Consider the following 13,432-nt stretch of genomic DNA (forward strand, 5'->3'; position numbering starts at 1 on the left):
CACTGTAAAGTGCTGTTGGATTGAGGGAGACCATTTCAGGGGATTAAGGCAGATTCAAGTCCTTCTCTCTGCTGATGTGCTGCCCTGCACAGCAGGACCATCCTGCTGCCACCATTACCTTTATGCAGAGACAGGGAACTGCTTGCAAATATCTGCTATGAGCTGGAGGTGGCCAGGCTTGGACTGCTGGGCCTGGGCTTCTTTCTCCCTTATGACCCTCCTAAGTGCTTCAAACCACTCCCAGCACCAGGCTGCCTTAGGACACACACTGTCCTCTCCAGGGCCAGTTCTGAAAGCAGCTCTTTAATTCAGCTATTTTCATCCAGGATTAAATGGATTCCATGCCTGCTGTGACTGATTTCAGAGGCTTTGACAGCTCCACCTTGCATTGGTTGCTATTGGATAATCTCCTCCATGCCTGTGGCTGCCCTCTCTGCTAATGAAGTGGGAGATGAAAGCACATGGTACCATCACACACTGCCTGAGACTCTGTCATTCTGGCATTAGAGGTATCAAGCCAAGTTCAGCGTTGCAGGCTACTGCAGCAGTCAAACAAGTGCTGGGGACAGTAAGGTGAAAACTAGAGCTCCTTCCCAGTTTGATCAACATCACCTTTGTCTCTGTTCATACCATTCCAACAACAGTGATGATGTGTTGATGTGCGTACAGTACCCATTGGCTCAGGCAGGGATCTAAGGAATCTTAATGAAAAATTATATTGCAAATACTATCTGAGTCCTAGGAAGAGACAAAGAAGAGGTTAATTTTTTGGGGACCAGCCAAGGCATAGTACAGTCCAAAGTCAGCTGCAGCACTCTACTGAGACCATTTGGGAGACTCTGTAGACATGTTGATTTACTTGTTTTGCTGCTCCAGTGGGAAACACAGATTCACACTGTGTTATGCAGTCCTGGTGCCCAATCTCTCTGTCAGATCTGGTGTTATTCTGGGGTATCTCCTTTTCCTAACAAGCATTACAGGACCGAGAAGAAAGCACGGTCAGATTCCAGAAGAGGGAAATTTTTTAGCTTCTGACCTCTAGGAAACTAGAAACCTGGTTGACTGAAGGCCACACTTACACAACAGCTATGATCCAGAGGGACATGATGTCAAACACAGTATAGCTGAGTAATTAAATGGTAGTTGAAACTCAGAAACCATCGCAGCTATAATTTCAAATCACTACAAGCACTAGGGAATACCTCCCCTCCTCTATACATATGAAAACAAATTATTATTGATGGGCTCAGTAAAGTCTGGATTATAACAGATGAAAAAATATCTAATGTATTTGGTACCTCAAGACACTCAGTGATTCTATGTCTGTTTTGTTATACAAATGAAAGCAGCAGCTTTGTAGCATGTTAGAAAAAGTCAGAGGCAATAAAAGTAATTCAGTCTTTTTGTTAATGTCTCATATTACAGGCCTCAAACTTTTCAAGAAAGTATAAAATCTGCCATTCAATCAGCTTTGCAGAAATAACGCAGCTAGACTAACAATATCAAGCATATTTTTGCTTCTTTTCCCATCTGAGGTTTGATTAAGAGCAACCAAGCTAGTCTTCCTCCCTCTTCTTACTTGAACTCAGTACTGTGGATAGGTGGATCTATCTACAGATAGGTGGATCTGTATGCTCTGTACAACCTGTCCCTAAGTCTTGTATATGCAGTATGCCATGTAGCTAAATGTAAGATATGGACAGGCATAACACTTGTCACAAGGCAGTGCTCTGTCTAATGAAGGCAAACCAACGTTTATCTTTCTCTTTTTCATTCACTGCTTGCATTTAAAAATTTCAAGCAATTCTATCACTTAGAAAGAAGCTGAACCTGTTCAGTCTCATCTCAGATTTTTCATTTTCAGATGAAAGTCTGTGTAACACTCATAACAAAGCAGATTTCTACAGTAAAATAATACACTCACAGAGCATTGCTGTGAAGAGTTGAAATTATCTGAATGTCACCATTACTTTTATATAAACATAAATCACTCCAATATACTCTTAAGCAATACAATATTTCTCAGACATACACCCCACAATAACAAAGCCTATCACACACTTACAGCAGAATCTATGAAAAGGCTCTCCTTGCTATTAAAGATGAAAATAGTCCTGTGAAAGACTTGCAACTTGCAAACATTTCCAGATTTTCTTATTCCTATAAGTGCATGGTTTTTTGTGAGTTTGGGCTGGATATGTTGGTTTCCAGGGGCAGTATGTGAAAATGCTGGGTCTACTTTTGGAGAACTGCTTTGTTATTTCAGGCAAATACCTGCCCTGCCAAAGAAGGGCCTCAGTGTCACAATGTACCCATTGTCAGGGTAAAAGGGAATGACTGTGACAAATGAGAAGCTTTTTCAGCTAATTCATTTTGTGTGTAGTCACCTCAGAGCCAAGAGGCTCCAGCTGGGACTGGTGCCTGATTACACTAGAAGCTGTACCAAGTCAGACAGCCTCCTTCACTGAGCACCTTGGGGGATTAAGCAGACAATCACACAACTAGTGAAAGAAAAGAACTACAGTTGATCCTTTTCCACAAATGAGGAACTAAGTGACAGAGCTAAAGAAAGGGCTCAGCCCTCAGCCAGTGTAAATTGGCACAAGAGGATTCAGGTCAGCACAAATACACCAAGTTACAGCAGCTGAAGAAAACACTGGGGTTGAATTTATGATGCCTGAGATAAATATAATGCATCCGAGCAAGATTTAACCATCTGCAATCAGTAAAAAGGATGAAATGTACGTAAAAATACTGTACTTCACACGTCTTCTTTAATAAAATCCACAGCATAAAATGATGGCACCAGTTATCAAACTAGACAAGCACAGAATGATAACACTGCAAGGAAAACCAGACTGCTCATTAAAATGGTGAGGTATATAATGTGCAATAAGGGACAAGATGCCCCCACCTTTTCTCAGCACAAAATTATTTTGCTTATAATTTCTGTAGTCCCAAAGTAACTGAAAGACTTGAAGAAATAAACTGTACTTTATAGTGGGGTCTGGCAAGGGGGCAAAAGAAGGTTTCAAGGATTTTTAGAAGGAATTTTTACATCCCATTGGATCTTCAAAATATTTCAACAGAAACTTCTGGGTTTTAATTACACATATCAATGCTGCACTTTTTGCCCCTCATCACCCTTTCACATTAACACTACCTACACTTTCATTAAACTCGAAAGCCTTTTCCTTTAAAATAAAAGCATTGGATTATCAATGCATTATTTCATTCTCTGACATATAAGTATAATACATTTCTATTCTCTTTGCCTTGTCCTCAGAAAACAACAAAGTGAAGGAGGTGTGGAGGCTTCATGCCCTGGTTACTCAGAGCCTCACTTCCCTGACAGGAGATGGGCAGGGACATTTCACTCTGTAGGACACTCCACTTCTGTGTGCTTTTTCCTGAGCTGGCCATTTCTGGGACCACACTAACTTGTCCCTCTTAGTACACAACATCCAGGAAATAACTTACTCCCTTGTTACCAGCCACAGGGAGATGATACAGGAAAGTTAAGAGAGAACAGATGCCTGATGGATGAAAGTGGAGCTCAGGAGAGCTACTGTTCTGTGTTCAAAATTGAAAGGTGAGAGACTCAATATCGCTCAAAGCAGTGACTCTCAGGGAAAAAAAACCAGGACACTTTGGGACCAATTCAAGAAATTCAGTGCAGCTATAAATCCATAAGTAGCAGCTGTAGGGGCAGATTCAAGAAAAGAAATCTAGGATAGGCAAGAAAGATCCACATCTGACCCACTACAAAGAAATGCCCATGGTGCCAATAATGGCATGAGAAACATAATTTTTTTGGTTAAATGGTATTTAGGAATATACTCAGGTATGTCACTGGAATTTCATAGTAAGTACAAATGAAGTGAAGCTGTAGATCAATACTGTTCCTTTCTAGTCTTTTAATTCAATTTTATTTTCAGGATTATTTTGAATATTTTACATCAGTACTGATAAGGGACACTTCCACAATCCATAGATAGATGAGGATGTAGAAAGGACAAAATAAGAGGGAAAAGTCTTTACTGTGTGAGAGACTGCAGGAAGGAAAATCTTTTACTTGCTACAGAAAGGTTTCTTCCAAAGTTACCCCACTTGAACTTGTCCCTTCTCCTTCAGAGACCTGAAGACCGTGGGAGATACACTTCAACAGAGCCAGCCCTCACAGCAGGATCCTTCGGCAAACATTGCACAATTAGCTTAGTACAAGTGTGTCTTCAAAATGGTTATCCATTTCTGTAATGCTGGTTGACAGGTGTGTCTAAAATCTGCTAGTGAACAGCAATATACTCTGAGTGGAATGAAACACTCCACATAATTCTGACAAAAGTAGTCCAGGGTATATGGCTCCTCCCTGTAAAACCTGCAGGCACCAGTAATGGAGCTGGATCTGTCACCAGTTTTGTTAAAGGTGAATTTCCATCTACCCTGACTCATCGGAAAAACCTCTCACTGGTCACCTGCCCTTATTGCTAAGTTCACATCTTGAAAGGGCAAGTAGTGCATGAATAAAAACCCATAGCAACCTCTCACATAGAGAAATTCTGAATGTCAGAGATGATGCAAAAGCTATTTGCTAACTTAACACAGATGTTTCTTACAGGTTTGGACTTGTCTTCTATTAAAATGTTTTCAAATGCTACAAAACCTAGAAAAGATACAATGGAAAGTACCTTGACATTCACATGCTTACTTCTTCAGAAGTTTTTGTCCTTAATGGGAGGTTTTTAGAAGGATATTTTCCTTCAAAGTTTGGCAACTTCCAGAACAAGCTATACATCAGTACTTAACACTTGTTAGGAAACAAAAAAAGCTTATATACCACTCTTGAATCAAATGTACATCTGAGAGAGTTTACTCTGACAGGAATGAAAAATTATTTTATATATCCTGTTTTGTCTGTGAACAAAAAATCATTTCTTGCTTATCTGTTTCAAGGGAAAACCACTATACCTGTATATTCTGTTTAAAGTGTAAGTCAGGATGCCCTCTGGTTTGTATACATATAAATGAATTCTATCAAATTACTGAGTGGAAATCCAGTAAGTCGCATCAAATTACATTTCCAGACTTAAATAGATTTTCTAAAAAAAAAAACCAAAACAAACAAACAAACCAAACTCTAAAAATCAAGTCTTCATACACTTTATGAAAACAAGACCATATTTCTACTCAATCTTTAACTATCCAACCAAATTATATCTTCTTCTATGCATTTGCTGTTGGGTGCTATGTTTTTTAATGTATTCAAACATCCCACTAGATTTTAATCAAAACATTTTGATTGATAATATTTTTGTGTTACAGTTTAACAATGACATCTACAAAACATAATTAACATTACAAAGTAGATAAATTAAATGGTTGATTTGTGGGGGTTTTGCCTTTTCTTTTGCCCCAGAAGATATAAAGAACTAGAAGCAAACATACAGGAGATCCTAAGCATTTCTTAATCTTCTAATTCCCTTTATAAAACTCTATGACAGACAGAAGACCAAACATTCTGCAGAAAACAAAACAAAAAAGAGAAATTAAATAAGTTGATTTTCAACTGCAGTGTCATGTTAAAGCATGACAGTTACGTGTTAAAGCAATTTACATACAAAAATCCTATGAAAAAGATTTGAAAAATCCACCTGCTGATATCCCTATATCTACATAGGCAGAGATCCATCACTAGTCATAAAGTAATATTGTTCATCATCTCAGTCTCTTTGACCTTCATTTCTTTCAAGCTACCGTGGAGGACAAAATACTATTCTCTTTATTTACAAATGTAATCCCATTTGATATTAATGGAATTATTTTGCTAGTGTAGTTAAAGATTCACTTACAAGAGCCTTTTCAAAGAATCTTTGTGGTACATAAATGCTGTCTGGCTTCTGTCTGTTCCACTCATCAGCTGCAGAGTTTCTTCAGTTTGTTGAAGAATAAATTCTTCTTCTGGTATCAAATACTATTTTCAGGTAGTTTTTAAATCACTCAGACATTGTATCTGATTGTACTGCCAGATAAAAAGTTGCAGTAAGTTTTAAGAGTTGCCATGGGACTTTCAAAGTGTTCAGCAAGTGAGCTACAGTGTGTAACTCCACACAGTACTGAAATACTCCATGGTCTTTCACAAATCTGTAGAAACCTATAACCACTCACAAAAGACACTACAGTGATGAAACTATTCAGCCACCTCGGACACATGAGGTTTAATAATTCAGCCACAACTGTCTTCCATCCATCACCAAAGTCACTAAGAACATGGCATCATAAAAGTAAAAATAAATAAATAAAAGGCAGTATATAGACTAATACATGAGTTACTGTCTACTTGCTCAAATAGAGGTATTTGCAATATGGGATTATAATTCAATTTGTTTTTGTATTTACTCCATTAATTGAGAGCTTTTCCTTTACATCTTTGAGAAAGAGAACTAAATACGAGAACTTTTCATTAAAATAGTAAAAAGTTTTATTACATGTTAATAGCATTACATTATACACATATCCAGCTTTAATATATGTGGTCTGGCACGCAGTCTGAAGCTAATGCTAAAAATCTAATGAGGTCCATGCACAGCAGTGAATGCTATGGGGGCCAGGAATATTCATATGTTGGCATCTTGCCATCTCAGTTATAAGGGTAGGCATAATTTGACCCATTGTGAAAATGCCTTCATCACTTCCATACTGTGAAGAAAACCCAACAAACCTGTAGGGTTTTTACTTTCTTACCATAAGCAAGCCCATGTCCTTTAAAATGAACTAATGCTCACCTATATTTGGACTAAGTTTGACCTGTCATTTTTCAGAGAGAAAAGACACAATCTGTATTTATTACAAAATCTCTATAGTTAAGAAAAATCAGTGTTTGTATTTACACTGGATAATGTTTGGAAAATCACAACTGGAATATAGGCCTCTCTGCTGCCTCTCAAACAGCCTAAAATAAGTGTTATCTCTGATACACTATCCTAGACCCAGTGAAACTTAAATTCCTTTCAAACCATGGCCAGGCAGCAGAAGGAGAAGTGGAGATCAACCTGTCTGTGTGAATCAGACACCATCTGAAGATCTCAGTGATAAAATACTGGCAGAGAAATGCTACTTTGTCTCCTTTACCAGCAGTGGAAATAGCTGAGCAGAATCCTTGCAGAGCTGCAGCTCTGGACTCAAGCCATGTCGTCTTTATAATCCTTTTTCTGGGTTTGACTTAAGGGATGGTTATTGGATTCAACATATCAGTATATTGAGTCTATTTTCAGTGGAGAGAAATGTGCACCTCTAAGAGCCTGCTGCATCTTACCCTACTGTAGATGTTTGAAACCACCCCAACTATACCTCGATGGCTCTGCTGACTGTAAAGATCAGCAAGTAAAATCAGGTGGAGATGTATCTACAGCAGCCACCTAAAATAAGCACTCAGGGTCCCTTTCCTTCATTCCAGGGACAGCAGATATGAAGAGATGTGTCCCAGCAAGGTACGAGCACAGCCTGAGCGAAAAGCCAGTCACACTATCCAATGAGGTCCTGCTGTTGTCCTGAAATCTTCCATGATCTGTTTTCTTCAATTGTCTTAATATTTTTGTAGTCATAACTTTCATATTGACATTTCAGTCACATGTCCCTGTCTTCTACTGTGTTTCTCATCCCTGATCCATCCTGAGAATATCCAGTGGCCCAGCTGGACTAGAGGAGACTTTGCATACTTCAAGAAGGGTGGGACTGAGAGGCAGATAGAGTTTGTTGCAGGATGGAAACCAAAGGTAAATTTGTGCATACACTTAAGCATCACTCACATATAACTGTCTGTAAGATTTAGCTGTCTGTGTTATCCTCTGTACCTGTCTGGCTAGGTTATGTTAAATTGAAAAAAGGCAGCTTTCCAGGGCAGAGATTGCTCAGGAATTAATTTTTCTATGCTCTATGGAGGGCTTAGACAAGTATTAAATTATAATAATACTAAGAAGGCATAACCAACATTTACAATTATGTGAATATTTTTCACAGCTTTAAAAATGGATTTCCAAACTCAGTTGGTTTTCTCTTGTTGCTGAACAGTCACATGCTGAACACATTTGCAGTGTGGATGCTACCATTCAGAGGGACAGAAAATGCCTGTACTCAAAAACTAGAACTGAATTAATCTGTGCTCTTACTTAACATTAGCCTCAAAAAACCCCTTCTTAATACTAAGCATTCCTTTTTAGGGTTTTTTTCCCTAATTTTGCCGGTTTGTTACTAAAGCTTGTTAAGTTATGAAAAAAATCTGTGAAACAGACAGAATTTCTAAAGACATGTAATTCTATAGCATACTTGAGTCAAAGGATCATGATCCTGATGGTCTTCACTTGTGGAGGGCAACAAAGATGATTAGGGAACTGAAGCATTTCTCTTGCAAGGATGGGCTGAGAGAGTGGGGCTTGTTCACCCTTGAGAAGAGATGACTGAGAGGGGACCTCACCAGTGTCTACAAGTATCTGAAAGGAGGGTGCCACGAGGATGAAACCAGGCTCTTCTTGGTGGTTCCAAGCAATAGGACAAGAGACAATGGGCAGAAACTGATGCACAGGGAGTTCCACCTGAATATGAGGAAGAACTTCTTTACTGTGCAGGTGACTAAGCACTGGAACAGACTACTGTGAGAGGTTGTGGAGTCTCCCTCACTGAAGATATTTAAGAACTGTCTGGACACAATCCTGTGCAATGTGCTCTGGGATGACCCTTACTTGAGCAGGGAGGTTGGATCAGATGATCCATTGTGGTCCCTTCCAAACGTCCCCATTCTGTGATTCTGTGTGATTTAATACTTTGCTCTCTCAACATGAGATTATTGCAGTAGCAATGTTGAACTACACCATAAATAAAATGTGCCAACATGTTTTCACAGTCCAAATAAATAACTTCAAGTAAATAAATAACTCCATCACACAAAATCACTTAGAAATGAAATTAAAAAGAGCCTCTTGCTTTGTATTATAAAAATATGGAAGAGTGCTCAGGACAAGCTCTTTCACATAAGATTCTTCTCTATATTCAGCAACTCCAAAGTCAAAATACTGGAATTTTATTTTTCAAAGTCAAAAGGATAGTTTAATAGTTATTTTGTATGAAGACAGCTCTGCTTTTCTACCCAGCATGCAATATCAAATAGCTTGATACATCCTTTATTTTCATTCACACTTTCATTACGGCTCTGTAAAGTACAATCATTTAGTACACATTCTCCTGAATCTTTTTGAAACATCAAACAAAATGTAAAATTCAAAAGGAGAGAAAACAAAGCACCAGAAATCTTACAAGAAAAACAGTATTTCCTTTCTAATCCTCCCAGTTCTAACCATGAACCACAGTGAGCACTGAACAGTGGTGGACCTTAGGAAACAAAACTGAACTATAGGACTCTATGCAGCTTTAAAATCCTTGTACAGCAGTGATAAAGTGAGTGTCCCCTTGAGTAACTAATGATAGTTACTCAAGTAACAGATAGCTTTTTAAAGAGAGCTAAGTGTCTCAGAAATACTCTCCGCTGGCAGAGCTAATAACATACTGGAGAGTAAGGACCCATTGGTTCTTCTCAAATTCTTTTCTGACCTTCAGTTCAACAGTCTAACATGTCTAGGATTACGAACAAAAGTCATGGGCCTTCAATGCTCCTCTTCCTTCCCGCAGCCCAAATGACCTAATTTTTCACAGAGCTTTGGGTGAATTCACACAAGGCTCAAACCACAGACAAACACAAAGGGGAGAGCACAGCACCACATGAAGAAGGTTTTTGGCCACATACATGTGACCCAGATTCCTTTCTTAGCAGCTAGATTCAAAGGAGCACACATCAGGCAGATTACAATGAATTATCTTCCCACTTAAGCTTTCAGGCAGAATTCATTACACTACAAGGACCTGCCATCAAGTAACAAAATTTTCACATGAAAGTGGAAAGCTGAATCTTAACAGCAATTACTAATTTTCATCTATTAAAGTATCTTAGTGTGTGTATACCTAATATAAATGCTTGAAATGGGAAAGTCTTTCTTTCTTGTTTGTCCAAATTTATCTCATTTCCTAAGAGAAGATTTGAATTTACAAAACAACCAGCTTCTGTTTCTTTTCCTGATGTAATTTTTGCAGAAAACACTTTCTAATTTGGAAAGACATGCAGTTCTTACCTAGTACCCTAAGAAGAGAAATCAGCAATATTTTCACAATAAAAGGCCAGTGGCCTTTTCTGCAAAGTTAACTGAGAATGATGTTATAAAATGCCCCTACTAATAGTGATTGCAAACTAAACATTTATTTAACTTTTTGTAGTCTTATCTAAACACCATTTGCTCTAGAGGAAATAGAGTGACTAGGCAGCCTCAGCAGCCTGAGTGGAACATTAGGAGAGTGTACCTGCATGACAATAAGAAGGTCAAACACCAAGATGAAAGAAGCCAAGAAGGCTCTTGAGACCTCATCACTTGGCAGAAATCCACGATTCAGCTTGTCCCAGCTGATCCAGTCAGTAGTGATGACAAGCACAACTACAGAGGTCAGAGTAAACAGAACCGTCCTGGAAGGAAGAAAAAAATAGTTCAGAGAGAATACGATAGTAATGAAGATGCATCATTCTATTTTATCTGTCTTCTAATGGTCAACTATTATTTTATCAGTACTTTTCCAAGGATGAAAACAGACCGAAGAAAATTAAGTGCACAAACAAATCTTTTTCATTTAAAAAATGATTCTTAGTGAAAAGAAATTTAGTAGCTAGTACTAAGCACGTTGCAAAATTAGGCTGGACTACATCACTCTGGTTCTTCATTCCATATTTTTCACTGAAGATGAAAACCAATTAAGTAAAATAGGGGAGAAATAAAATAGGAGAGAAGTAAAATGTACCAAGGCCTGCATGATCTAGGCCAAATTCAAATCAACTAATTGAGAGAACATTGTTTAAGGCACCAGAGACATTAGAACCTTTGAAAATCTTTTCTAAGCTGTAGGAGCTATAAGACTCTAACTGTGAAGTCGAATTTTTATACAGAAACATGTCTTCATAAAAAAAAATTTCAATGCACTAAATTAATGTTTAGCAAATTCTGGGCATTTTAGAAAGATTTTGCTTTGTATTTTCCCAGATGTCATTTGGACAAGTTTTCAACAATTTTATGACTTTTCTGAGAAGTCAGTGAAGAGTGAATCAAAAAAGTATTAAAGCCTCCATATAAAAGCTATGAGAATTCCAGAAGATACATGTGACTAATACATACAATTCTGGAATGCAGTATTTAAGAAAATACCTTTCTCACCTACCCCTGAAAAATACCTCTGCATCATTTCCAGGAGAACTTTGGTGATATCTTACAGAGTTGGCAGCAGTGACTGATTGAATTTCTGGTTCTGTGGAAGCTGGAAAATTTAGCTGGTAGTTTAAGGGTGAGCAAGGTTTCTTCCAGTAGCCATAGCTGTCAGTAAATCTGTGCTATAATAGTCTTTGATATGCCCATATCAAAATCTGAATGCGTGCACATGGCTAAATAATTGTGGCAGGGTGGACTTTTTTCTACAGTAATAATATCTCATTTTCTTCATCTACCAAGGGCTGTAAAATAAAGTGAAGAATATTTCCCATGACACTTCTAAACAGGACAAATACTCAGCAGAGGAGAAAAAAATCTGTACACCAGTGCTCACAGGCTACCAGTCTGTATGCATTTCTTTTTATACAGCAGCCTTGTCTGTCTCTGTGAGAAAGTAAAAACAAATATGCATATAGGCAATAGTATAATACATTTGGACTCCTAAACATCATTTTTCTGTGACATGATGGGCTGCACTTCTTCAGAATGTATTGAGACACAAAATTACTTGATTGCTACCACCTTTACCTTCGAACATTTATTTTTGTTCTTAATAAATTAACTCAGTTACATGCAACACTATGGTTGACACCCTAACAATTTCGCTCGAAAGAATTATGAGCATCTGGGCAAACAAAAAACCAATGAATTAGGCATATTAGATGTAATTAGACCTAAGCAATAGTCAAGCTTCTTATCCCAAAACATTTGCTTAGCTACCATCTCAACTGTCAGTACCTGAACCTGACTGTCTTTTCTACAAGCTCCACTTTGGCACAAACCCAGAATAGTTTACTTTGGGAAGACAATTCTCTCTCTTGCATATAGCCTCTTGAGACACACAGAGGTGTTTTCTCCTACTTATTTCACCTTCATATCTGAAATTCTCATGGTTAAGGTTCTCACTTTACCTGAAAAGTTCTCCAGAAAGAAAACAATCCTCAGCGCTTGTCTGCTGGCCAAGGCAGACTGCCCCAGCCACTAGGCACCCTGAATTTCCTTGACCTCATTCTGTGGAACCACCTCTCCTGGGGCAGAGGAAGTTTAGAACCATAATTCGAGTATTTTGCTATAGGAAGCATATACCCAGAAGTTATGCTCAAGACTATTCTGCCTCAGTCCTCTTGAATTATGCATTTGCATTTGGAGCAAGAGTTCAAAGCATGGAAGGTCAGACTTTGGCATGTAGACAAGCAAAGCCAGACATATTTTTATTCATGCTTCATTGACATGCATGCAAAGACCGATGTGTGTGCTCAAGTCCTGATTTCCTTGAGGAAATGCATATGCACTTAGAAAACTGCTTCGTTATTCATCCTGAAGTGTCAAATAGGGAGGGAAGGGAGCAGAAAATGGGCTGCTAATAGAATAAGAAAATGTGAGACCAACAAAAAGGTTAGAAATAGACTTTTGAAATGGTTGCACTAAACAGCGTAATTAGCACTTGGTTGTATTTTTGACCTATGATACTGGAACACAGCAAGATATTCAATATATGTTTTCGGAGTTGTGATAAACTGAGCTTGTTTGGGTTAGAGTTCAGTTCACTTCCTGTGAAAGTACAGTGTTCTGGAGATTAAGAAAAAAAAGAAAAGATGAGGGCTTCATTTAACTTGACATAACTTGTATTGGATAAACCAATGTGAGCTGCCCTGCAATATCTAGCCCAGCGTAATTTGCCCTTTATTCTGCAGTGCACATTATTGAGAAAGAGCTACACTGTCAAACTATTCACAGCATTGCTGGCAGGATCTCTCCTCATTACAGAAGGGGAAAGGCTACAAGGTGAAGGGCAAGAGAGGACTGACTCTTCTCTGTACCAGGCATTAAGAATTGCAATTTCTATCTCTAGTTCACAAAGGAAATACACTTTTATATTTCACTTCTAATTCTAGCTTACTGTATTGAATGATTATGTGCCCTGGGCACCTATTCAGCTGCAATAACACACATTTTACAACCTACTGCATAGTCCTTAAGAGTGTAAATAAACACTATCCAGACCAATAGCATACTGAATAGTTAAAATTATTAGGCAGGTCCAAAAAAGTAACTACTGTGCTTATCACTGCCAGTGATGA

The 13,432-nt window shown here is 38.3% G+C and overlaps 1 protein-coding gene across 7 annotated transcripts in view; it reads right to left on the reverse strand.

Annotated features, from left to right (window-relative positions):
• TMEM117 (transmembrane protein 117) overlaps positions 1-13,432 on the reverse strand; it is a 193,270-nt gene that overhangs the window by 29,355 nt on the left and 150,483 nt on the right. For all 7 annotated transcript variants that reach the window (XM_042017929.1, XM_042017928.1, XM_042017931.1 and 4 more), the window contains one exon: positions 10,402-10,561. In XM_042017929.1, the coding sequence (XP_041873863.1) occupies positions 10,402-10,561 (160 nt within the window). The remainder of the gene's footprint in view (positions 1-10,401; positions 10,562-13,432) is intronic.

This window comes from Corvus kubaryi, unplaced genomic scaffold (assembly GCF_017639235.1).
Source record: "Corvus kubaryi isolate FWS band 111438036 unplaced genomic scaffold, C.kubaryi_AGA036_p1.0 137, whole genome shotgun sequence".
Taxonomy (NCBI): Eukaryota; Metazoa; Chordata; class Aves; order Passeriformes; family Corvidae; genus Corvus; species Corvus kubaryi.